The sequence below is a fragment of the Neurospora hispaniola genome (genome assembly GCF_033458365.1).
Source record: "Neurospora hispaniola strain FGSC 10403 chromosome Unknown B0T23scaffold_2, whole genome shotgun sequence".
In the NCBI taxonomy this organism is placed as follows: Eukaryota; Fungi; Ascomycota; class Sordariomycetes; order Sordariales; family Sordariaceae; genus Neurospora; species Neurospora hispaniola.
Window position 1 is genome coordinate 3021391 of NW_026944407.1, and position 24060 is coordinate 3045450.

The window sequence follows — 24060 nt, forward strand, 5'->3', positions numbered from 1 at the left end:
CATTAATCGACAGACATTGAAATAAGGTGAAATCGGAACCGCCCTAGCACACAGCCCAGACGTTTCAAGCTAGGTAACCAACTTCCTAAGGCTGTATCGTGTTCAGCTTTAGCTTTCTTCATCAAAGCCTTCTGGTAGTTCCTATCTTCACTGTATGTACTTCACAAGTTTACTGGTGGCATTCTCATATTAGGATGATCTGGCTGCGCGAGGAGGATGTGATCGTCGTTTCTTGTATGACGAAGTGGTTGGTAATACAGGTTGACAGAGGTCGCTTGGCCCACTGGCATTGTTAATGGACTCTTTCGGTTTTCAGAGAATCACTGCCGTGCAACAGTCTGAGCCGGTGATGAAGGCCATTTGTTTTCCGGGCGGCAGGCAGCGTAGTAGGGCTACCGTGCCCTTGAGATATTTGCGATTCAAGTGTCCCACGAGCCCACGTGGAAAGTCTGCTGTTGGTCGTCTCAGTGGGTCTATCTTTGAGTCAACTAATGGGTCTCCCGTCTCGAAATGGGCTTCCCCGTATCCACTCGTCCCGTGCCTGCTTCCGGTTGTTGTGTCAACATTTAGCGGCAGGCATGCTCGTCAGGACTAGAATCGTCTTCTTCCCCTTGGCGCGGTCGAGAGTCTGAGGTGTTTCTAGCCTAGACAAGTACCATTCAGGTCCACTTGAGGTACAGTGAAGTAACTGGATACTGGTGATTGATCACCAAAAGCACTTCCTCGGAGGTCAAGCAGCTTCCAGAAGTTCTTTGCTGTGACGGGACTGGACTGAATGATGACGTCGATACCTAGGCAGAAGTGAAGTTTGAGAAGGAGTCACAGCCTCTGACCTGCCCTGGATTGCCGGCCCAGAGATTCGCAGGGACCCTTTCACGAGGGCCGCCGTCTCTAGGGGTTCTACGGCGGTTCAAGAAGTGCGGGGAACACTATTGTGAGGCTAAGAAAGTGATCAGCAACTCTAATTTGTGGATACCCCTGACAATGAACAGCCAATGAGATTTCCTCTTGTGCGACATTACGGACAGTCCGCGTCAAGGTAATTCCAAAATTTCCATTCACCTGCCTTAGCAGGGACCGTGCCAAATGCCTGCCGTTGCCCGCGCATTTTGTTAGCTGCGCTGAGGTATTGTGCTGGTGACCGTCCCGTGCGTGACGTGCAATTTCTTTCCACCGCGCAACAACTGAGGTGTTTGGACAAGTCAAGTCCTTGGGGTTGCAAACCTCGAACCACCCTCTACCAATTCTTTTTTTTCCGGCCGCCCAGCCTCAGCATCCAGTCTCGCCATTTTCCGACCTCACAGACAGACAAGCGACCATGCCGAGGCCTATTGAGGCGGACGTGCACAGCGCGTTCATGGAATTCCGCAACGCAGGTATTTTCACCCTCCCCGTTACGCCATCCTTACCGCCCGCCATCCTTACCGCGATCGTTACCAATCGCGCGTTGTTACATCTTACATTTGATACTATCGGTGACAGTACCATACACCACCTGTCGCCGATGAATGATGATCAAGGCTGACTCGTCTCTGGATGGCTCCACCAAGCAGACGAAAAGTGCATGTCAGTTCAGTGCCTCTTCTGTCACCAAGTCCGCGCAAAGAACACCACCAGGCAGAAGCAGCATCTGGCTCAATGCACCCAGTACCTCGCCCAGCACCCCGAGGCCGCTGCTGCCATCAAGTCCTCTCTGGAGCAGCATGCGCAGAGTCATGATGGCTCCACTGCCCACGTCTCGGGCGGCCACGGCGGCGGCGTCGTCTCTCATGGTCCTGGCAGTCACGGTCACGGTCATGGTCACGGCCACGGTCATGGCCACGGTCCCGGCCAGGACACCGGCGGTAACAACGCCAACTTGACAGCCGGTGGCCAAATGCAGAACCAGCATCCGGCCGCTACTACTGCCGGCGCGTCCAGTGTCTATCCCGAGCCCACGTCCCTGGACCCTCACCAGCACACAAACCTGGGCTTCACCCCCAATGCTCGTATTAACGGCACGAGCACCCCCCATGGCACCGGAACCCCTATTCCTCAGCATATCCGTCCCATGTCTGGTGCATCGAGTGCTCCTCCCGCCAAACGCCAGAAGACCAAGCAGACCAACCCCAACTTGCCCGAGATCCCTCTTGCAGAGGTCCATGCGGCCTTTGTCGAGTTCCAAGCCAAGGAGGGTGACAAGTGCCTGTCCGCCAAATGCATCTACTGCAACCAAGTGCGTGCGAAGAACACGTCCCGCCAGCGCGAGCATCTGCTCCAGTGTCCTGGCTATCAGGCCACCATGAAGGATAGGATCCCGGCCAACAACCTCCTCCACCACTTCGACGATGACGATGTGGCCGCCTCGCTGGCTCTGCCCACTCCCATTCTCGAGCTTGACTTCCGCATGAGCATCCGCGTCAAGCCCAAGATCAACATTGGCAGCGGCACCTATGGCCGTCAGAGCTGGATCTCTTGCATCGGTGGCCAATGGGCTGGTCGCTGGGGCAAGGGCAATGTCCTGGTACGTAATGCCGTCCATCCATTGACTGGCCCAGCTTGGTAATGACATTTCGCATGCTAATATCTTGTGCTTTTTGCAGGCCAACGGTCAAGATACTCAGACCTCTTTTAAGGAAACAGAGACGAAGATCGATGCCCGTTACCTGATCCAGACCAATGACGACCACCCTGCCCTAATCATCTGTAAGGTCGAGGGCTGGTGGGTCGGCGAGAAGGAGATCATGGAGCGTCTCCAAGACCCGGTTGCCGCAGACAACGTTGCAGCTAACCGCTACAAGCTGCGTGTCACCCTGAAGCTTGAGACGGGCGATGAGCGCTACGAGGAGCTCAACAGCGGCGTCTGGGTCGGCAGTGGTTGCCGCCGCGGCGCCGAGATCGTCTACGACGCCTACCGCGTCAACTGATTGGGACCTGGGAGGACGGAGGAGGACTGACGAAAGGAGTGCGTTGATGTAATGCCCCTACTGCGAAAAGTCATGATGGATCAACCGAGGCAGGACACTCGGTTTGAACGACTTTGAGCGATCACCTTCTAATGCTTCTGTAAATGTTTATTACGGCGGTATGGCGTCCCGAACAATGTTGCCCACTGAGACCAGAGTCACGCTTGGCTATGTTCCTCAGAGGTATGTGACAAAGAGGCTGCTGTCCAGTGACTGGCATGTCCTTATATACAGATAGTCAAGCCATGCGTCTCGAATCACTTCCTTGCGATGCCTCCTGATTTTTATCATGTGTGGTTTCGGTCTTTTTGTTCATCTTCTTTTTTTCTTCTTTTCTTTGCTCTTGTGTTTGTCTTTTGTTGTTCTTATCATAACCATCCCTTACTCTTTCTATACCAGTACACTGCCCTTTTCGAACTTTCGATGGCCAGTTGATGGTAAGTCCCTGGAGCCATAGATCCAGTCAAAGGTACTGGGCTTGCTGTCAGTTCATTGCATATATCAACGGACAGCCTTTGCCACATCTCTTGCGCATGTCACCCACTCGTTTCTGTATCCTCGGGCCAGTGCCTTCAGCACGTCAACCCGGCTCCAGGGATGAAGGATAACCGATCTCTTGACGACACGGTACCGTCAGCCCGGGAAAGTCGTGCAGATCATGTCACCCTTCTGCACAATTCTTCAGGCTAGATCAGTACCGGTTCCGGATATATTCGGCATATTTCAACGTTGTCGAGTCTGGCCCCTTGATCCTTGCTCGTTACTTTTTCTCGTTAATCCAGCCATCGTCGGTATTGTCAGCTTTACGGAGCAACATCAGCCCCACCAGGTCTCATCAACTCCCAATCGCAGTATTTACCCTAACTGCCACAATCTTGCCCAAATCATCTTACTCAAGCACGATTTTTGAGGTTGTCAGTCGTTGACGAGAGAGATCTGGTCACCATATACGGCGGCAAGCTTAACGTCTTCCCCAAGGAAGGATTACGTTGAAATGTCATTTGTATCTTGCCTCGGTGTGACCAGACGGCTGGGAGTGGTCAACCCCTTACCATTTGTGACCGTCATCTTCGGTCATCTATGTTACTCCCCATTGAATACCTTTACGTCACAATCGCATACCGAAATTTACGTACTTTACCATCCAGCACAGAAACAACATATCCCCCCGCCGTTGGGGTCGTCAACTTCTCTCTGCTGGGCTACGGCGACGTATTATGGGATCAGGTCACGGGAGACTGATACCTTGATCTGCTTTTTGTATGGACAATGGATTCACACTGTAGGCAAAGCGTTGATATCAAGTGGCCGGGAATCAGCGAAGGGAAACGCTACAGCGGTAACAATTTGGCGAGAAATGATCTATCCTGGGTAACGCCAGCGCGGCTCTACGACTGGCGCTACCGAGCCCTGCATGGCTCAGTCGTAGTCGGCAAGCTGCTCGTCGCCCGTTACAACAGCAACTCACCAAACTACTCCTAATATACAGCATTCACGACCGGAGGCTGCCAGGGGTTGAGAGAGATCCAGTACGACGTCAGCAGCTTCGATGGCGCTCTAATCAGAGCCCCCGCCTAGAACATCTTGCACCTCATACCATGGATCTCAAGATCGCTGCCCAGCAACTGATCACCGCTGCAAACGGCAGGCTACGCGCTACGCAGTAATCCATCCTCGTCACCGAGGTCCTGCGCCAATATGACGCCCAAGACGGCGTCGAAGACAACATCATTAGCCAATCCGACCAATACCGCTTCGACATGTCCAAGATCATCTGCTCCTGCCCCTCCCGCTGCCTCACCCGCACGCAAGCCGACACCGCCGGCAAAATATTGGGCGACTACATTGTCAAAAGCGATGGTCAAACCGGACGGTTTACAACGGCTTCACCCTCAGCTAACTCTGAAGAACATCGGGTTGTCTACTTCGACCCTGACGCCTCCCTCGCCGAGTACGAATTCAGCTACGAGCGTTATTTCCTCGACAACTTCACGTCCACCTAAACCCCCTACACCTAGCAAAAATACTGGGACCAAGTCGTGCTGGACTCAGAACAGACAAACCCGGGCCAAGCTACCGCCAAACACTTCGATGCCCTTTCCTTTCACCGAAATCACGGTGGGGAAAATCACCATATACGATGGCCTCGCCGACGGCTTGATATCTCCCAGGCGTCGCTAGCCTATCAAAACACCGACAATTCTTCTATGAACATTTTAGCAAAAGAAACTCGCTCTTGGTTCCCCTAATTTATAGTTCCGGGCATGCAACACCGTTACTTCAGCAACCGGTTAACGCTCCTTCGGACTATGGCGTGCCGGGGCAGGCTTTGCAGCTACGGATGCTGCCGGCGTTGGATACGGTGCTGAAAGCGTTCGGAGGGTGATTGGTTCCCGGGCACTTGGGTGATGAGAGATATGATGTGCTGGCGGCGTTTGCAAAGTGGATGGAGGAGGCCAGGGAGGTCGAGCACATAGCTGCTACGGCGTTCAGGGGGATTGGAGCGGGGTTATAGGGGGAGGCCGAATTGTGCGTGGTCTGGACGGGCGGTTTGGGATGAGAGGGGGGATGTGTGTGTGGCGGGGATTTAGAGGTGTGTTTGGAGTTGACCGGTCCTAATGTCATTATTTTGGGCTATTTAGACGGTTCCGGGTGTTGTGGAGGAAGGAAGTTGTGTTGGTCCTTAAGCTTCTTTGCTGTATATGGCCTCTGGTTTTTGATTTGATCCCATGTATGTCTGGGTCTTCGCCTCCAATTGAAGTCAACTGACAAATGGTCAACATAGCTCCCGATGGCTTCGGTCAAGCCAGTCGGGTTCTACGGGATGGACAATACTACCCCTACTAACCAATTTTGCTTGGCGACCTACCTTGACCTCAGCCGCGCCACATACAGACATCAGTCGATAGCCCAAACAGCCCGCCTATTATATTGTAGGTTTTCTGGTGCGGGGTTTTCCAACCTGACCATAGGCCCAGTGACTCGGACTCATAAAAGGTTATCTAGCACCAACCCAACTTGGTTCGACAGAGCCGGCGCAGACCTGGATAGCACAAACATCTGCGACACCGAACTACTTAGATTTTAGTTCAGCATCATTTCCGGAAAATAGTCAAAAGCAACATAATAAATTCAAAGCTTTGAGGCCCGAAACCAGGATACGACATGGAGACCGAAAAGCCAGCACGACATGACCTGATTACAACGATCAATTACTACAAAGACCTAGGAGACGGGAGTGCTCCAACACCGGTCTACGTTGGGAAGTATGGAAATGTCTATTGTCTTTGTACGTGGCAATTATTCCGCGTGCTCCAGGCCCAGCTTATACACCTCCAGGCCCAGACAGCAGCAACATTTGCCTAGCAAAACACGCATGCTGGGGATAACCCACAACTTCCCTGAGCCTACCTTTTTTTTGTCCTATCCCACTTTATGTTAATCACGTCATGAACCTCTATCCAGCCAAAGTCAAGACCATCCGCTTCCCGTGCACATCCATGTTAAGTGCTAACGATTAACCTCACTCCTTGCCCTCTAATTAGGGACCAAGTCACTAACAAGCGACTCATGCTGCCTGTCACCACCACCGTTACCGACGTGACGGGGGATGACGTTGAGAAGAGCTTCACGCTTGATCAAAACGGGTTTCAGTACCTGAAGCACGTTAGCGAGTTGGCGCGAGAGGAATTCGCGGACGAAGAGAAGATCCAAAGGGAGTATTTCGCCGATTGCGAGGGATTCCTGAAGGAGGTGTAAGTGCAAGCTTCCTTCTTTTTGGCCCCGCTACATGTACTTGTCTGGATGGAGTTCGCGTACCCTAGATGTAGGTACTCTGATGGTTAGAGGTTAGGTATTGTTCACATGACTACAACATCCACTCTACCTACATACAGACCCCATGATGTTCAGCTATCGGCCTCAAGGGGGGGGCCTTTACGAGCGCCGGACCGCTAGTCGACATGCACACGGTCATAGACAACATCTGGCACGCATGCAACGTGTCTGCACTGACTACACCCCACGCAACCAGGCACTCTGCGAGCAGGCTCGGCAGGGGATTATGCAGGGACAAGAAACTCGTCAAACTCCACTCCTTAGTTTCTTACCCCAACTTTCTAATTCCAAAAATAAACATTAAAAACACCAAAACCGAAGTTCTAGACTCCCAAGATCTGCGCCTGTGCAGCTTACTTACCTCTAACGTGTCTTTTCTCTTCCTGTACCCCCCTTCTCCCCTTGATTTTCAGCTTGACGCCCTTGATTGTCAGTTACCCGCCGAGATATTACTGCCGAGTAATAGCAGCACACGAACTAACCAAATATCCCCCTCTTCGGGCCTCAAAACCAACAGCACCGGTGCATCCCGCGTCTTCGCCTTTGACCATCGGGTCCGCCGCGGCCCTTCCGACTGGCATGAGATTCCCGCGTACAACGTGCGGCACCGGGGCCCGCTGCACCGCGCACACGTGGACCAGTCATACGCCGGAGCGGAGATGGTGTTGCGGGAGAAGGTACCCAATCCGGACGAAGTGGGAACACTGATGCAGAGAAGATGGGGAATTGTTAATGTGGGTTGACCAATTCCTCTTCTGTTTATCTCCTTTGACAGTTCATGGCCCCTACTGCCCGATGGAACTGCAATGAAGGCATGGATGAGTTCAGTATAGCCCTTTATCTCAGAGACAGCTTTGGTTGCGCTAATGTAGGTACCTTACTCCCGCTGAACTCCAGGTTGCATACACCGGAGACACTTCCGTTACTCGTTGATACGTCGACCCTGTCAATAACAACGTCGTCGCAAATACACCTCCTTCACTTTACCCGACCCCATCATGAAGGATCAAATGCACATGCAGCTCTCTAACACATCATAGATCTGGCGGCCCATCAAGCCCATCCACAAAGACCCTCTAGCCCTCTGCGACGCCCGTACCGTGTCCGATGCCGACCTCGTTCCGGCATCTATCATTCTCAAAGGCGGACAGCGCAGGGAGTCTTGGACGGTCAAGGCCAACCTAGAACATCGGTGGTACTTCAAGTACCAACAACAGCCGGACGAGGTGGTGCTGATCAAGTGCTTTGATAGCGACAGTTCCCCAGGGATGGCGAGGAGGGCACCGCATTGCGCCGTTGAGGATCCAGATGCTAGAGAGAAGGATTGGAGGGAGAGCGTTGAAGTTCGGTGTCTCGTTTTCTGGTGAATTGGAAGTGCAGGTGCCTTAGCAGGTACCTAGAGGTATCTACCTAGGTACCTAGTAATGCGTCCTCGATTCCCTGGGTCGAACCAGATAATCCTCGTTCTGGCAAATAATGCTGTGGCCCCGTTTTCATGGGTTTCATGGGACCAGCACGCTCAACGTCAAAGAGTCTGAACATTCTGAACAGAAACTGCAAGCGATGTTTTACCCAGCATACTTCCAACCCACCTCCCCGAGCCAAGGATATCACCACGACATTCAGTTACCTCCACATTTCCTCGCGCTGCCCTTGGCTAGCGTCGAGAAACCGCTCAGGGCGAAAGAACTCGGCGTCGTCGCCGTAGAGCTCCGTCGCCATGTTGATGGCCGAAATGTTGACGTCTATCGCCGTGCCAAGAGCAAAGCGGCCGCGAATGGTGTCACCTTCTAGGGGCATGGCTAAGAAGAAGAGAGCCCTTCGTGGATAACTGCCTGTGGCTATGTGGGCATTTCTGGGGGATCACATCGTATAATAGCCCCTAGCTGACGTACCTGCGGATACGGAAGGGTCCTGGCCTCCTCGTATTTAACTGGACCTGCTTGGACGCCTTGCCCTCTAGTGCGGCCCTAGGTAGACGACTTCGTGCTCGATTTCAGCCCGTGTGAGGCCCAGCCATTCATGTTCCCTGAGGAAGACAGCCTTGATTGTCGTCGGTCTGATAACGAAAACGGGCCGTCATATTGATCGCAAACCCCATTAATACCAGTTCGCCTCCCCAAACCCTGCAAGAAGCTAAGCACGTCCTTCTTCTTCTTCATCTTCTCGCCAAACCCCAGCTTGGTCGGTAATCACGTCCATACCTCTAGTCAGATACGAGGACCAATCTGCCAGCTCCGCCCATTTTGCTCCATGTTTACTACCAGAGGTATTCTCACTAACATACCGCTCCTTCACAAACCTCACGGACTCCTCCACAGCCTCCTCCACCCGCCTCTCCACCCCATGCACCTCCCTCCCTCTATACGCGCCCATCACCCTTGCCTTCATCTTGTCGTATCTCGCGCCCTCCAGGAATCGCGGTAGTGCGTCGGCCGGGTACCTAGTATTGATGCACTTGAACACCTCGAGGTTGTTGGCTAGGACATAGAGGTAGTTGGGCGCGATGTGGATGAGTGGGCTGTTGGTGGAAGCGCAGCGCGGATGGGAGTGGTATGCAGAAGGGGTTGAGGGTGCTGGCGAAGTGTTGCCGGCGAGGGGCAGGTACGAGAAACGGACGGAGAAAGGGCCAGGGACCGGATGTGTCGGATGTGAGGGTGGAAAAGGGAGAAGAGGGAGGTGAGGGTGTAGTGGACTGGAGGGTGAAGGCGAGGAGGAAGACGGAGAGGAGGGTGGAGGTTGGGTTAGGGTGCTCCGTGAAAGAGGGAGGAAGTGAGACTGGTGGTGCAGTTGGTGAGGAATGTCATGTAGGTGCGATGATGCCATGTAATGGTTCTGTCTTGGGGGTTTCCGTTTATTCCAGTCGACCAAATCACCCTTGCCGGTGTGAACGGGTACCCGGGAATGAGTAGTGAGGAAACTAAAAGGCTCCCTGCTCATCCATGGTACTGTTCCCATCCTTTTGAGATTCACAAACAACCCTCTACCAACTGCGACTCCAAAGCTAAATAAGCAGCGTAAAGCACCTTCTATCATCGTATGGTCAGCCAGAACTGTTCAATTTCATTTCACTTTGCTGTAGTCCTCAGTCTCGGTACAACCGCAACCAAGATCAGGCGCGTAGCCGAACCGAAACTATTGTGGCCTGGTGGCGTTAGGAGTAACACAAAAACCAAACTTCCCTAATACACCCTCCATCACCGTGCTCCCGTCTCCAAGAAGGTGCGCCGAGTGAACGGCTACCGAGCAAGTCCACGCGGGAGACCAACAAGCGCACCGGGTTCGACCTGAACCTCCTCCACGGAAAGTTCATTGGATTGGTACTCTGGTACTGTACCCTCGTGCCTTCCAAACACGGGATGTTCATGTTTGCCACCAGCGATTTCCGCCAGCACCCTCCAAGAGTTTGGGTATTCTACAGCAACTACGACATGCACAAATCAACGAGAAGGAGGGAGCGGTCTACTGCCGATCCACGTTGGGGAGAATACATAACCTCTTTTGTCTTTGTACGCTAAGTCCAAATTATGTGGTGTAGCCCCAATCCGAAAGGGGGTTATTGGTTGATTGTCACATTCGCCTGGCAAAGCACGCATACGTACCTACCTACTAATAATAACCTACAGCTTCCCCTCAGCCTACATAGTACTTATCACTTTTCTTTTTCACTTTTTTGTGACACCGGTGATTCCTCCGCGGCCGCCGCTCCGCTCATCCAGTCAGGCATCGCTCCACTTGCCATTTCAGTGTCGCAATACCGGGAATAACGTGTTCCCCTGAGCCAAAAACCTACCTTGAGCCCGACGTCGAAGCCAAGAGCTGCCGACACGACACACGACACCATGTCGCATCAGGTTCTCTCGATTGGGATCATCTGTACGGGATTTCAAGCAAGTCCCATTATCGGCATTTCGTCTGTGCTTGCCAAATTCCCATCTTGCCCTGCTCGACTACCCTGTCGTGCCCGAAGTGATGAAATCTTAGCTCAACCATACATAGTACAAAGCCACAGTCCGCGCGTCCTACGGAGGGAGGCTGGAGACTGCCGCCGCATCTGCGTTGTGAGCTGGCCGGTCGGGGATGAACAACCGTCCCGACCGGCATCAAGATAACCCCACGCCCACTCACAATTCACGAGCCACGCCAAACTAGGCAAGGGTAGGGGGTTCACCAGTCCCATCATCCTACCTAGACTAGGACCGGGCAGGGAGGGGTTATCGGGGGGAAGGACACCATTCCCGCTCCCGCACTCCATTCATCATCACTGCAGTGAGACATTGACAACAACAAACGACGAACGAGTCAACGTTGACAACATCATTCCACCATTTCCAATACATGCTAGCGTGCCAACCTACCGGATCCTCGATAAAAGAAAAACCGATAGTTCAACGTCGGCGACGATCAATCGTTCGATTTTTTCCATTTTTCCGAAATTGTTTCGGGCAGCACGCTGGAGTAATCAATCGTCGAGTTTGGCAGGTGTGTCATCTTGCTTTTGGCTTTAGCCTCCAGACCACATCCTCTCTGTTCCAGCAACCCCAAAAAATCTGGCCACAGATGTTGTTCAAACAGCAGGGAGGGGGAGGGGGTTTGCTGAAAGTGATGTCGTGCACAAACCACATGCCATCCAACCCGGCCAAAAACACACATACAACCAAAACTGGCATGCTAAAAGCAAATTTGCCCCTGTTTCAGACCCCCTTTTTTTCCCCATTTGACTATACAAGTTAACAGCGAACAAAACCTTCCTATCTGGTGTTGCGATTTGCAGTTTTGCACTTGGAAGAAGAAAAAAAAAAGAAAAATAAAACAAAAATAGTTTTCCGTGATACCGATACTGTTGCTGTTACAGGGGCGGGGGCGGGGGGGTTTGCTCGTACTGGGGGTTGCTGGAACAGGAAGTCATGACTGTAGCTTCCTTGTAAAACCTTTCTTCTGTTCCTTCTTCTCTTCTCTTCCCTTTCCTTCTCTTCCTGTTCCCTTCCGCTTCCGCTTCCATGCGCGAACTGGACTGGCCAAGACACGAAGAACGCCAGCATGTGATTGACTGAAAATGCCAGAATAGTGATGATTATCCGACGGATGGATGGATGGATGGATGGATGGATGGATGATTGACAATAAGCGAGACCACTGTTGTTGACGGGTAACACAGGCACACTAGGTAGGTAGGTACAGTAGATAGTCGGGTAACACTTTTCACAAGTCGAGCAGATACCAAATCAATCCACCCCCTTCTCCCCGAGAAAAAAAAAAAAAAAAAAAAAGAACAAAAAAGAAAATCAATAGTGCTTACGAGCAGTTGTAGATCGCTGTGGGTAAGCATATAGCGAGTTCTCGATCTGATATTCGAAACGAGATGTTGCGGTTCAATGGGTGTGTTAGACCCGACGTTGAGGTTGGTGGTGTTTCGTTGTGGGCAGGATCCAGGACAGTGGAAATCCAGGAACCACTGACTGGCGGGGGAAGGGACTTGTTGTACACTGTACACCATCGCAGGACGCAGTTAGACTACTATAGTATCTATTGCCTGGCAACCAGCATTGCGAATCGCGTACACTACCACCATTCTACGCAGGATATAGGTAGCTGGGGATCAACAAGTGCATTCCATCTCTGGGAATGGCATCACACCACGTTCCAACACGGATTAGAGCATATGAAACACGTCTAAATGTCTCCGTGATTAGACAGACAGACAGACAGACAGCCTGAATGTTGAGTTGTGAATGGAATTTTCAGTTAGTCACAAATGAGTTACTGTAGTTCTGTGACGGATACTACGTACCTAGGTAAGGTAGGTTTCGCGGTCCTGGAGATATCTTTTTGGTTTTGGACAGTGTAAATCCGGTGACATGGATAGCTACTCAGTGTCTGTCTCTCTCTTTGAGCCGCCAATTTTACGCTGGCCTACGTACACTAGTACAACATAACCCGCGGCCGGCAAACTGAACAACCCCAGCCTCGAGCCAACCAGCCAACCAGCCAGCCAGCCATTGCTTGCTTCGGATAGGGGGCACCTATGAGGGGACAGCAGCAGGCCCGGCTACATAGCATTAGGGCAGGCATTCCAAAAGACCGACATGGACCACGGGCAACCAAGACACGGCTGCGACGTGGCACCCGGAAAGAGACATCTGCCATTGGGCGATTGATCGCCAAGTTGTGTAAGAACGGCCGGGGACCCTCAGCAGTAACTGTAATTACCTACTGTTTCTTTGCACTGTACCATATACTGCGTAGAAACGAATGGTGATCGTAACGCGCTTACCAAGTGGGGACTAGTAAAGTATGTAGTGTACATTCTTTAGGTGGGTTCAGCGGTCTAACGGCCCGGGACTGGCCACAAATGCCCGTCCCACTTGATTCCCGGGGGATGCACGGACCATTGTTTTAGAGGTACGTAATTTCTGAAAATGTGAGGAATGAGGGTACCTGTAAGAAAGAAAAATAGAGAAAATATCAAAGGCCATCAGTTCCGCTTCAATTGATCACCATTAACGGCCATCGTGATTTCGTCTCCATCATGGACGTGGTGTGTGTAGAGGTATGGAGATGTCGTAAACGCGATCTACTCAACCGTTGAACACTTGATTTAATAAGCAGTCATGAACGGCACCGATGATAGGATGCGCTCCTCGCCCTCCTCACCTCCGGACGGAAATTATAAACAGACAATATCCTGACCTTGAAGCACAATCAGATTGACCCCTGGGTGCGCCGCAAGGCAGCGCAGCCCAGCGGTCCGTCCTGATAGGACTCGAGCGAGCCCATTCCCGACTCAGCAAAACAACAAGACAACGGCGTCAGGTCTGCGCGGTGCGCTGTTCACCCTGTTGACCACCCGTTGACCACGTCTCGCCAAAAATTTCGTCTTCATAAAGAACGGATCTGGCTCAATTTCAGCATCCTTCCTTCCAATAAACCCACACGAGTGAGACCGATGAGGCCGTTGGAGATGATCATGTATCACGCCCCACGATTTGTCCATCACCGAACCCACCACAAACCACGGCCGGTCTATTCCCTTTCCCGCCCCGGACGCTTAGGCGATACCCAACCCCTGGTGTCCCCGTTTTCCAACGCCATATGTAATGATGAGCCCTGCTCTGTGGGCACAAAGCGGGACCAGCCGTTTAAGCTGCTGGGAACAGCGAAGAGAGATCCATTTCCCTTCTTCATCCATGCTTGTCACGCAACCGTGGCATAACTGCGCTCTCGTGGTCCCGCGGTTTCAGCATCAAAAAGCTGGAGTGTCTCGAGTGGATGACAAGCGATTATGGCATCTTGCTGACCCGACTGTGAAGTGTTGTACATAAGCAGGCTGGACATTAGTTAGTATGAAGGGCGTTACATAGTTGGGGGTGATGTTTTTGGTGGTCCAGGGATCCATCGGTGACTTGCTGATATGTACGCTGCTAAACGCTCCGGGGTGGCCATGTTCGCGGCAACTGAGCTGCATATCCGCTGGCTGTTGCCGCAATCTCCCTGTCCTTGCGAGCGACCAGCCAAGCAGTAAGTTTTTAGTGGTGGAAGTCGGATACTTGCCCTCACCAGCGCAACCTCCGCAGACGCTGGACAAGGACATGGTCAGTATGTAGAGAAAAAAAAGCGTTGCTGCTGGCAAGATGAAGGACCGCAAATCCATAATTTCCCGGTTCAGATGGAGAGGGCAAACTGTCGTAAGCGCCATTCTATTCGCTTGCTGGGTTGCAAACATCCACATCATCCCCAAGCCAAGCACTTAGGTACCGTGCTAAGAACCTAAACACCTAATCAAGGATCGAGCGTGCCTGAAGAAGCGAGAAGGCATTCTCCTATCATTCCCTCGGACAAATCCACAGTGTCCCTCTTGATCGATTGTTGCCCATGTTCACCGACTGAACCAAAGACATGAACGGCTGAAGCTCGGAGCCAAATCGGGGTGTCTCAGTACTGTATCTTGCCGCGAGGTGATCGTCTCTGCGAACAATTCTGAATGGCTGCTCGTTTGCCCTGCAGCCAGGTGGAAATGCCCATGCGGATTTGTGGGCAGCATGTTCGTACCTGTCACTCTCTGGCAAGGCGTGGGGGGGGGGCTAAATGACCTCATGGGCCGGCCTAGAACCTCTGGACAAGCAGCAAAGATTGGCGGATGGGATTGGCGACTTGTCAAGCCTCATCTTACTGGCTCCGTCAGGTGAGCCCATGCAGCCGCGAGTCTTTCCACCTTCACCGCACTTATTGAGCCCATGTCTCACACCGCAGCCAGCGCCCACCCCCCCCCCCCCCCAAAGGGAAACCAGTCCCAGTGGTCCCAACGGTCCCTCCCAGGTGTAAGTAAAGTACAGCCTGGGGCCCTGAAACCCCGAGGGCAGGCAGGCAGCGGCCATGCAGCCATGCCGGGCATCCAATTCCAAGACGACGAACAGCCCCGCTGGAGAGGCCTGGGAGACCACATCCCCTGAGAGATCTCGAGCAGCATCATCTCCCAGATCTGCACCGTACACTAGACGGGCCGGCTGCCACCTAGACCGGCGATAATTGGCGGATCGCGATGGCTTGACTGTGAACAGGTGTCGAATGGCCGTTGCGACGCTACTGTAGACAGGCGCGTCGTGCTAGGCTGGAATTGGCGGCCAATCCTTGCTGGGCAAGGGAAAAAGCGAAGCCACTGCTGCAAAAGTGCTCCCACAACGGCATATCGTGCGGACCACCGCTGGGAACACCACTGGAACACTTGCAGCACCAGTGGGCAGGTGCTTTCACGGCCGAACTCTCCACAGGATCCCACCTTACCAATTACGTTGAGTGGGGCCTCGAGTTTCCACCTCACTGATTGATTTCCTTTCTCGGTCGCAGACTGGAACCGTACCTTGTAGGTGACGGGCTTGCGAGCTCCATGCCCGACAAAAACGGCCGGGCTTCAAGCATAAACCCGGTGCTGGACATATAAGGATTTCTGGTGCCGGTTGAACTTTGACTCGCAGAAGGGTGATGGCGACAGAAAGAGCCTGGACCATGCCGATGATGATGGGTGCAGCGTCCGGGGCAAAAAGATAGTACCTACTGCAAGGCTGTGGTCAAGACACCACCGGCGTCATTAGCGTTGTTTTGTCCGGTCGCGCGTTACGGACGTGGGATTTTCGGGGCTGCGGTACTGTAGGGGTACGTATGGTGCCTCTACTGGGTGTACCCTTCGGAGTCGGAGGGTCAGCCCGTCCATTCCGTCTGTGGGAACAATGGGGATAAGGGGGGGGTCTGCATTGTGCTGGGCAATTGTCACTCACCATTGCATTGCAACTTGAAGCGATCTTCATCGGATGCCACCCTCCATCGAGATGCCCTGGGAGCCCTCCGATGCTGCTGATTCTGAATGAGTGCCATGACCGATAGCCCATAGCCCGAAACCGAGCAGTCAGACTGCGCGAAACTCGTAATATTCGGGGCCTGTCTGTTGCCAAAATTGCCGGGCGACCATGTCAGGGTTGGGGGTTGGGGGGGGGGGGGTGATCGAAGGGGGAGGAGGGGTGCGACTTCAGTGAGTGGGTAGAACCGACGCTACCTCTACATTAGGTAAGAATCCATCGACATGGGAATTCCGTTGGATCGGGGGGTTGAACTGCACCGGCTGGGGCTTGCGGTGTGTTGGGTGGTCAGTGGCAGGCCATGTCCGCTGCTGGCCTTAGGTTCTTGCTGCTTTCCACTTGGCACCCCCGACGCTCACATAACTGCTGCACTTGGCTTGCTCAATGCCGAGCATCCCTGAAGACTGTACCATTGGAAAGTGCAGCCAAAGGTCGCCCGGCTCGGAATAGGTACCCATGGAAACGAAGCATTGGAGATCAACGAGAACAGCATAAACCGTGTGCCCCGCGTACCTTGCTAAAATCCAGAAGCAGCAAACCACCACACACGGACTGACTGCAAACGAACCAAGCAGCCACACACTCATCGCCATCACCATCACCAACGTGAAGCGATACACAACATGGACTTCCTAAGCCAAACACACCACCAAACTGCTGTCCGTAGGTCGTCCGAAATGGCTCATTATCAGGTTCGTGACACTTTCTCTTTCTCTCTCTCTCTTCCAAATTGTTTTTCTTTCAATGTTATTTTTGGCTCCAAATCGTGGAGGCAAAAAAAAAAAAAAAAAAAAAAAAAAAAAAAAAAGCCAGTCAGCGTGTCGGCAAGCCCACGCCCAGTGCTAGTATCCAGCTACACCTGAACGCGGCGATAGCTGAGAACCCAGGACAAATGGCAACTCTTTTCTTCTCGCTGTTCTCCATGTGTGCCATTGTTCGTGTTTGTAAATACACAGTGCGCAAGTCATGCGTTGTGTTTTTTTTTCGAAAACGGCTCGAATTGTCATCAACGTCGATTTGGTCGCAGTATGTGCGGAAGCCATCGGCGAAAGATCGAAAGCATCGCTTTTTTCTTCTTCTGGATCGTGTGCTGACAGATGGCCGTTCAACATCTAGTATCCATATCAGATGCTGCAACCAGAGCAATTCCTATCCTCCAATGTCGAGCCTCAACTGATGCCATCGCATTTCGCATTTGCCCCGTGGCAGAATGCTGATTTCGCGATGGCGACAAACGCAAAACTCTTCCTCGGAAACGATGATTTTTCGTCTGCTCCAATCGCCCAGAGATACGCAGCCCGCACGCCCTCCGTGTCGCACAGCGTAGGCCCAAGACGCGTCGACGCAGCCGCAGCACCCCTCGACAATGCCATCCAGACTGGCTCACCGTGGGCCTCAGCCGACCCAACAACTCCAGTCGGAGGCGAGACCATGACTGGCTACGTCCCCAGCCCCATGGGCACATTCAGTAGCGCTGCTAGTAACACGAGCTTTCCTCTCACGCCAGATGCTGTGAACTCGGTCGCAGGCTTCGACTGGCAGAACCCCGACATTATGACGAGTCCTGGTGTGTCGTTTGGTGTCGAGGCGTGGCCGATGAGGTCATCATTTGACAAAGGCAGCACAGCCGAAACGATCACAATACGTTCCGGTCTGCCTCATATGGCAACTCCGCCATTGTTGGACGATGTTGCTGGAGTCGTAGATGCGGAGACCTTCGTTTCTTCCCCTAGTTATTCACAGCAGAGTGTTGAACTCGCGCCATCCGGTGTTGACAGTCCTTTGCAAACCCCCGGGCTCGACCAGTCGCAGCCTGAAAAGACCGAATCCAGGAAACGTGGCAGGAAGAAGACTCCTGAATCCGCCCGCAAAGTGTGTGGTCAAGATAACACAACTCCTGTACCTGCATCCGGCCGTGCGTTGCGGACCGCTGCCCGCAAGGTGGTGCGCTTCAAGTCGGCGCAAAAGCCCGGAGAGTCGGCAGAAGAGCGTCGCGCCAGAGTAAACCACAACCAGGTTGAGAAGCAATACCGCAACCGATTGCACGAGTACTTTGATAACCTCCTCAAGGTGCTTCCTGACAACCCTGGCATGATGGAGCCCAAAGCCGAGCCCGAGAACGATGATGAGTCGCAGTCGTCTTCGTCCACATCGGGGCGGAAATCGAGGAATTGGAGCAAAGCCGAGGTCCTAGAGAGGGCATGTCATCACATCCATGAGCTCCAAAACGCGAATGCCAAGTTGATGCAAGAGCTGGAGACCAAGAGACGCGAGTCGTCCGCTTCGTCCGCTTCGCTGCCATTTTCAAGCTGAAATGCCAGCTGAGAGATGTCTAGTGATCGGTCATTTTATTTCTCGGTACATGAGCTCCGAGGGCCAATATCGACATGGAGCCTCAGATGTTGCTGCTACCATGTTCTTTTTTTTTTTTGTTTACTCTTTTGCTTCTTTGCCATCATTTCTTTGGGCGGGCGTTGGCGTGGGTGTGCTGTTTTGTTTTTGAATCCTCAGGGATCTGGAGTCTGGCGTCTGGAATAATGTACCTATGATATCTTTTTCCTCTGTTCTGAACAATTGTTTAATATGCTTTCCAACTGGACCGAGAAGTTCCAAATTGTTTTGCTGTGCTTTCGGTGTGCCCTGAGAAGTTGGGTTTGCTGTGTTTTGTTTCTCAACGTGATGAAGAGCTCTGTGTTGTTGCGCTTTCGGCTTTGGCGGTGGTGAAGTTACAGTGAAGGTAAGTGGTGGTGGCGGCGGCGTTAACAGTGGTGCTAGCGTCGGTGGTAGCGTAGTGGCAGTAGTAGCGGTAGCGGCAGTAATGGTGATGGTGGTGGTGGTGGTGGTGGTGGTGATGTTGTTGTTGTTGTGGTGTGCATCGTAGTGGAGGAGGGGAAGACAGGCTGGTGGTGAATTTGGAGGTGGAAGTGGTGTTCTTTTTGTTTGCCAAAGCAAAGACGGGGAATTGAAGACAAATGATATATGACCAGCGAATTTGGATTTTTCATGCAATGCGGCACAGAGACACCGTATCCGACGTCAGAAAGATCCACGCACTTGTACTGTGTTGAAGGAATGTTTAGTTTGGGGTGAAAACAAGTTGTGTTCCCATCCCGTGTGGTCGGTCGAGTCTGGTGCCGGTGTGCCCCTTCCCCTGGGTCGTTCGGAGGTGTCGCCGGTAGGTGGTGGTGTTGCAAGTGGTGCAAGTGGTCGGCTGCTGTGGTAGGTGCCTAGGTCGTCGTGGTCGTAGTGAGTGGGGGGCGGGATTGGTAACGATTTTGTAAGTCAGCTCTCTGAGGTCCCTTTCCCATCGCCATGACCCCCTCCATCAAGGTTGTTCCCTTCCGCCAACCTTGTTCCGCCTTGATCTTCAAAAGGGTTGAGATTTGCGAGATGGGCACGGGACCTGGACCCGTAGTGTAAGTGTAAGCTGAGTGTAGGTAGATAGACAAGTTTTCCGAGATGTGGACGAACGAAAGACCGGTCCCTCAGTATGGTAAATGATAGTCGGTTTTCAGCGCATCAGGGTCCGACATCCAGACGACGGGAATTCTTCCTTCAGCCGCGTTGAAGCCATGCTGCCGCCATGCTGGAATAGGAAAACATGATACCACTGACATGAAACTGACTCTCGTATCCCCCATCATCAGACCGTAGTAAGAATGGCATTTTCATGACCGGCTCGCCGGGGAGACCGTGTTCTATATGTGCTCGCTAGCGCTCCTAAGTCGGGATCATGCTGTAACAGACTCTGGCATGTCTGCTTTTCTCTGATGCACTTGATGCAGTTCGATCCGGTGGTCCCCAGCAGCCTTGGCGCTCTCTCTGTTGAACGCTGATTTGCTGTGGCTGCCAGGGGCCAGGCATGGCACTTCCGCAAGTTGAGTGCTGAATGGTGGCACACCAATGACAAAAAAGCTGGCACCTTTAGTTCCTCTCATGAAGTGGTCGAAAAAAAAAGAACCGGATATGCCACTCCAACCGAGACGGCTCGCTTCGGTCTGGAACAGCTTTTATAAACCTTTGATAGGGATTGTTATAATTTGAAAACATATCGAACAGAGTGACTTGGAGATTCCTCCACTCAAGAACTGCCTACTGAGAGATGCGTGAAAAGAGCAAGTATGCAGGTACTCTTACGACTTTTTGGGTTGATCGCCCATGTGTTGCCCGGCATGTGCCAGCTTTTCTGTCACGAGCCTGTGGGTGGGTAAAAGTCACTGACAGTGCCTCGCAGGCCCGGTGCAGACCCTCGCTAGCCATCATACGATAGTAGGAGGCACCTCCGATGTTGTCATGACCAATCAGACCTCGTCGGTGACTGGCCCGGACCAGTCAACGACCTCTCTGGCAACTGCCATGGGATTGCCATCCAATCCACTGTCAACAGACCACTGCAACAACACTTGACACTTTCTAGACTGCTTTTTCTGCCGTCTCACTGTCAGGCAGCTTTTCCGATGGCGGCTGATCGTCGAATCTCTGTCACTTCCACCTACTTCCTCTTTCTTGTTATCTTCAGACATCCAATCAGTCTGTTTTCTTCGGGCGTAGGACGGCAGGAAACATCATGTTCACATAGGTAGATTCAGCGAGCATTTGAGCGATCAGCGGTATGCTGCGCTTGTGACAACCCTTAACAACGTGCCTCTATTGAACCCTGCATTCTTACCCTCTCTTGGTCACGACAAAGACCGCGTTCCGTCAGGTCTAGCCTCAATCTGCACGCAATTCGGTCTTCGCTTCTTCCAAGACATCATGATGGTTTGTCTGTTCCAATCCTGAACAGTCTCGCAGCATGTCCAATATATTCCCGAATGGCTCGTACGTTCACGATGTTGAGTCTTGAAGGAATCGAGATCCAACTGGGAAGGAATTGTTGGGCACAAACACAACGACGCTGACCACAGCACATGTATATGTTGACCGCTTTACCTTGTAACCGGGGCCGAAATCTGTTCCTGCTCCTTTGGTTGGTCACAGCTAACACGGATAACACCTGCCAATTGCAGCCCTGTACTGAACCTTTTCTTTTCTCTTCTTTCCTTTCTTCCTTCTTTTTTTTATAAGATTTTTTTATCAAAGGTACACTACAACTCCGCTCCTCGATCCAAGACCCCCCAACGCTCCAGTGCTTCAAGCCCTTCGAAATGGCTAATGCGCCTGGCATGGGGATCAACTACAGACATTATGTGAATAGTGTACAGTGATGCGTGGTTACGCTAGGTACCCGTCCCTCCCACACCAGTTCGCCCTCAAGCCGTCTTTTTGAGAGACCACGGACTCCTCCAATACCTTGTCCTGTTGACCCAGAAGGAAAGAGAAACAAACCGCCAAATTCCCGGAATCGACACGGTCAATATAATGGGATGCTACGTGTACCGTGAAAAGTGTGTGCCGTCGGTGGAAGTGACAATGGATGATGACCCGTCATCGACCACCGCATCCACAAGTCAACACTCGGTGCACCACGAATCCCAGGTCCCATCCATGCTCTCCATCCCTCATCAATATGATGCTTCCCCAGCAGCACAACCTCCCCTCGCTGGACAGCCGAGCCGCCTCTTCCTCGTCCAGCTCAGAAAAGTCTGACAAGATGCACCGCGACTGCACCCACTCATCGTCGTCATCAAAGTGGCGGGGAAAGGCGACGTCAACGTCCACACCACCAGCAAGCTCGTTGGGCAGGCGGATGCCAGAGAGGAATTGCTGCACTACGGCTCGCGGCAGGGCGACCTGCTCGATCTTGATGCTTCCGTGTCCCGGATAGGGACCTCTTCCTGCTGCAGGTAACGGTTGGCGAACGTCGTCAAAATCAGTGATGGAAAGCTTGCATCGTGGGATGTGGATGAAGGGTGTCTCGGCGGACGCGCTGATGCTGACATTCTGAGATGGTTGTCGGCTGCGCCCATCTGTTGCTGATGTTGTCCTTGTTGATGTTGTTGTTGATGTTGTTGTTGTTGTTGTCGGCCATACGGCTACGAGCATCTCGGGGGAAGACCTCGTCACACCGTCTTCAGATTGCGGTGACTCTTGCATCGGATACCAGGTAATATCTTGCATCGACGTCGGAACTGGATGGTTATACTCCAGCCCTCTTGAATGGACCAAGACGACGCTTTGCGACATGTTGGAACCGACATGCTGCTGCTGGTGTTGGTTTGGTGCTGGTTGTGATTCAGTCCCACTTGGTGTAGACGGGTCCGGGTTATTGGTGGGCGTAGTGCTGGCGAAGCTCTCCGCCGTGGTGCTGTTGCCGCTAGTGGTTGATGGCGCTGGCGAAGAGGAGACAGTCTCAAGTGAAAAACGATCTGAAGCTGAACACGACTGCCACCCGCTGGAGTACGGCAGGACAGCCGGACGTGGGAGCGTGGCAGCCATGATGCAGACTTTCTCTCAAATCAGGCAAGCCGGGCAGATAAGGCCCGTCCTATTTGCAATCAAACAGTCGCCACTCAATGACTATTCACTTTGGTGCCAGCGAACGCTCACGAGACTTTCGAGACAGAAAAAGCCGTATGGAAAGGTATCCGTGTGGTCGGTCGTTCTTGAACTTTTCCGCCGCCACAGCAAGGGGGATTCCGAGTGTGTCGTTGGGTTTATGCCCGAATACATGGATGCGAAAAGGGCGCGGGGGATAACACATTAATATATGCTCTCTACACGTATTGGTGAAGCAACCAAGGCCAGCACACGTTGCAACGAAGCAAGAAGGCATTGGCAGGGCATTGCCAAAAGGGAGTAGGTCAGTGATGCATATGTGCTCAATCTTATCCCCTCTTGACACAGTACAGGTTGATGCCCTGGTTTCCCTCTTGTGTTTGTTCCATGTGCTGACCCGGTTTTATTAGGTAGCTTCCATGCCCCATTGCTGGCCGCCCAATCACTCTCCAATCATCACGGACGGGGACACTTGTGAGAGACTGTGGCGGGCGGGATACAATGCACCGAACCATTTCCCTTTGAGGTTACTACTACACTACATGTAGGCCCAAGCACTCACTCACTGCACTCCCCTCGGCCTTGATTAATGTGCTCCCATTGACATTGTATGCCCATCATGTCCAGGAACGGGCAAGAAGAAGGCAAGAAAGGCCAGAATAGGCCGCTCATCACAGCTCCTCCATGTGTGCCAATCAGGGGCTTAACTCGGTGAGCGGGGCGCCTAAGGACTCAGCAAGGAATAAAGCCGGACGCTATTCTCTAGCGCATCGTCAACGACCGCAAGCCCCGGAACTGCTCCAGTCGTAGCTCACCGGGGAAGTGACAGTTCTCACTCACGGAACCGTGCCCGTCGTCTCCGACACACTTTGAGCCACCGGACGCAGGCGAAACGGAAGATCCCGCGACACAATACCTAGCCCAAGCCCCCCATGAGTTCCGGATGCAAAAACGAAACATGATCATCCACACCCTTACCCGCATCGGTGACACATCATATGATTTTCAGTATTTCAAGACACCAAACGAGATCGTCGACATCTTCCATTGCCCAAAAGATGGGGAAACCCGGTCAACTTATAGCCACTGGGTAACAACGATATGGAAAGAACAGTGCAGCACTCCTTGATCGAAAACCCTACTAGGCTCAGTGTTCCATCGGACCAAACACACCGAGACATTGACCGAGCTCTGTGTTCCATGAGGAGCACCCCGCAAAAGTATACATATAGGGCTAAACCAGACGTTTGGGAATTGTAATATCGGAAAATCGGGGTGTGGAAATGGTGAGACCCTCAGCGAGATCCGAACCAAACTGCCAGGCCACAGACACATACATACACGGCAGACATCTTACACACCTTTTGGTAAGGCTTAGCAAGCTCTCTCTCTTCCCTGTTTCTTTTTCCTTTTTCTTTTCTTTTCTTTTTGCTTTCAAGCTGTGCTAGCTTGGAACAGAAGCATCAACAACAAGTGAGACACTCGCCGGT

At 52.6% G+C, this 24060-nt stretch overlaps 9 protein-coding genes across 9 annotated transcripts; 4 read left to right on the forward strand and 5 right to left on the reverse strand.

The window, feature by feature from the left end:
- Nucleotides 1-1318: 1318 nt before the first annotated feature.
- B0T23DRAFT_426567 (uncharacterized protein) lies at nucleotides 1319-2906 on the forward strand (the record flags this gene model as incomplete). The annotated part of the gene is made up of 3 exons (XM_062839998.1): nucleotides 1319-1481; nucleotides 1554-2503; nucleotides 2583-2906. The coding sequence occupies 3 exons, from the start codon at nucleotides 1319-1321 to the stop codon at nucleotides 2904-2906; spliced, it is 1437 nt and encodes a 478-aa protein (XP_062695717.1).
- A 1033-nt stretch (nucleotides 2907-3939) lies between these two features.
- On the forward strand, nucleotides 3940-5106 carry B0T23DRAFT_402581 (uncharacterized protein; the record flags this gene model as incomplete). The annotated part of the gene is made up of 5 exons (XM_062838683.1): nucleotides 3940-4052; nucleotides 4232-4395; nucleotides 4458-4608; nucleotides 4681-4938; nucleotides 4983-5106. 5 exons carry the CDS (start codon nucleotides 3940-3942, stop codon nucleotides 5104-5106), a joined length of 810 nt encoding a protein of 269 aa, XP_062695718.1.
- Nucleotides 5107-6110: 1004 nt separating this feature from the next.
- Nucleotides 6111-8149, forward strand: B0T23DRAFT_310672 (uncharacterized protein; the record flags this gene model as incomplete). The annotated part of the gene is made up of 4 exons (XM_062834599.1): nucleotides 6111-6211; nucleotides 6491-6700; nucleotides 7300-7516; nucleotides 7823-8149. The coding sequence occupies 4 exons, from the start codon at nucleotides 6111-6113 to the stop codon at nucleotides 8147-8149; spliced, it is 855 nt and encodes a 284-aa protein (XP_062695719.1).
- A 385-nt stretch (nucleotides 8150-8534) lies between these two features.
- On the reverse strand, nucleotides 8535-9920 carry B0T23DRAFT_84128 (uncharacterized protein). The gene has a single exon (XM_062841872.1). It carries the CDS (start codon nucleotides 9816-9818, stop codon nucleotides 8919-8921), a length of 900 nt encoding a protein of 299 aa, XP_062695720.1. The 5' UTR covers nucleotides 9819-9920; the 3' UTR covers nucleotides 8535-8918.
- A 1766-nt stretch (nucleotides 9921-11686) lies between these two features.
- Nucleotides 11687-12430, reverse strand: B0T23DRAFT_84362 (uncharacterized protein). The gene has a single exon (XM_062841874.1). The coding sequence runs from the start codon at nucleotides 12277-12279 to the stop codon at nucleotides 11857-11859; it is 423 nt and encodes a 140-aa protein (XP_062695721.1). The 5' UTR covers nucleotides 12280-12430; the 3' UTR covers nucleotides 11687-11856.
- A 2630-nt stretch (nucleotides 12431-15060) lies between these two features.
- On the reverse strand, nucleotides 15061-16259 carry B0T23DRAFT_374367 (uncharacterized protein). Its single transcript, XM_062836846.1, has 2 exons — nucleotides 16055-16259; nucleotides 15061-15961 (listed from the first exon to the last, which is right to left on the reverse strand). Exon 2 carries the CDS (start codon nucleotides 15785-15787, stop codon nucleotides 15560-15562), a length of 228 nt encoding a protein of 75 aa, XP_062695722.1. The 5' UTR covers nucleotides 15788-15961; nucleotides 16055-16259; the 3' UTR covers nucleotides 15061-15559.
- A 6-nt stretch (nucleotides 16260-16265) lies between these two features.
- B0T23DRAFT_374369 (uncharacterized protein) lies at nucleotides 16266-16890 on the reverse strand. The gene has a single exon (XM_062836847.1). The coding sequence runs from the start codon at nucleotides 16729-16731 to the stop codon at nucleotides 16450-16452; it is 282 nt and encodes a 93-aa protein (XP_062695723.1). The 5' UTR covers nucleotides 16732-16890; the 3' UTR covers nucleotides 16266-16449.
- On the forward strand, nucleotides 16756-18445 carry B0T23DRAFT_309703 (uncharacterized protein; the record flags this gene model as incomplete). The annotated part of the gene is made up of 2 exons (XM_062834541.1): nucleotides 16756-16824; nucleotides 17249-18445. The coding sequence occupies 2 exons, from the start codon at nucleotides 16756-16758 to the stop codon at nucleotides 18443-18445; spliced, it is 1266 nt and encodes a 421-aa protein (XP_062695724.1).
- A 2984-nt stretch (nucleotides 18446-21429) lies between these two features.
- B0T23DRAFT_84470 (uncharacterized protein) lies at nucleotides 21430-22704 on the reverse strand. The gene has a single exon (XM_062841875.1). The coding sequence runs from the start codon at nucleotides 22508-22510 to the stop codon at nucleotides 21560-21562; it is 951 nt and encodes a 316-aa protein (XP_062695725.1). The 5' UTR covers nucleotides 22511-22704; the 3' UTR covers nucleotides 21430-21559.
- Nucleotides 22705-24060: the final 1356 nt, after the last annotated feature.

Coding starts and splice junctions, on each gene's coding strand:
- B0T23DRAFT_374369 (XM_062836847.1), bottom strand. CDS start 16,731: ATGGTGATGGCGATGAGTGTGTGGCTGCTTGGTTCGTTTGCAGTCAGT.
- B0T23DRAFT_84362 (XM_062841874.1), bottom strand. CDS start 12,279: ATGGTGTACAGTGTACAACAAGTCCCTTCCCCCGCCAGTCAGTGGTTC.
- B0T23DRAFT_84470 (XM_062841875.1), bottom strand. CDS start 22,510: ATGGCTGCCACGCTCCCACGTCCGGCTGTCCTGCCGTACTCCAGCGGG.
- B0T23DRAFT_374367 (XM_062836846.1), bottom strand. CDS start 15,787: ATGGTCCAGGCTCTTTCTGTCGCCATCACCCTTCTGCGAGTCAAAGTT.
- B0T23DRAFT_84128 (XM_062841872.1), bottom strand. CDS start 9,818: ATGATAGAAGGTGCTTTACGCTGCTTATTTAGCTTTGGAGTCGCAGTT.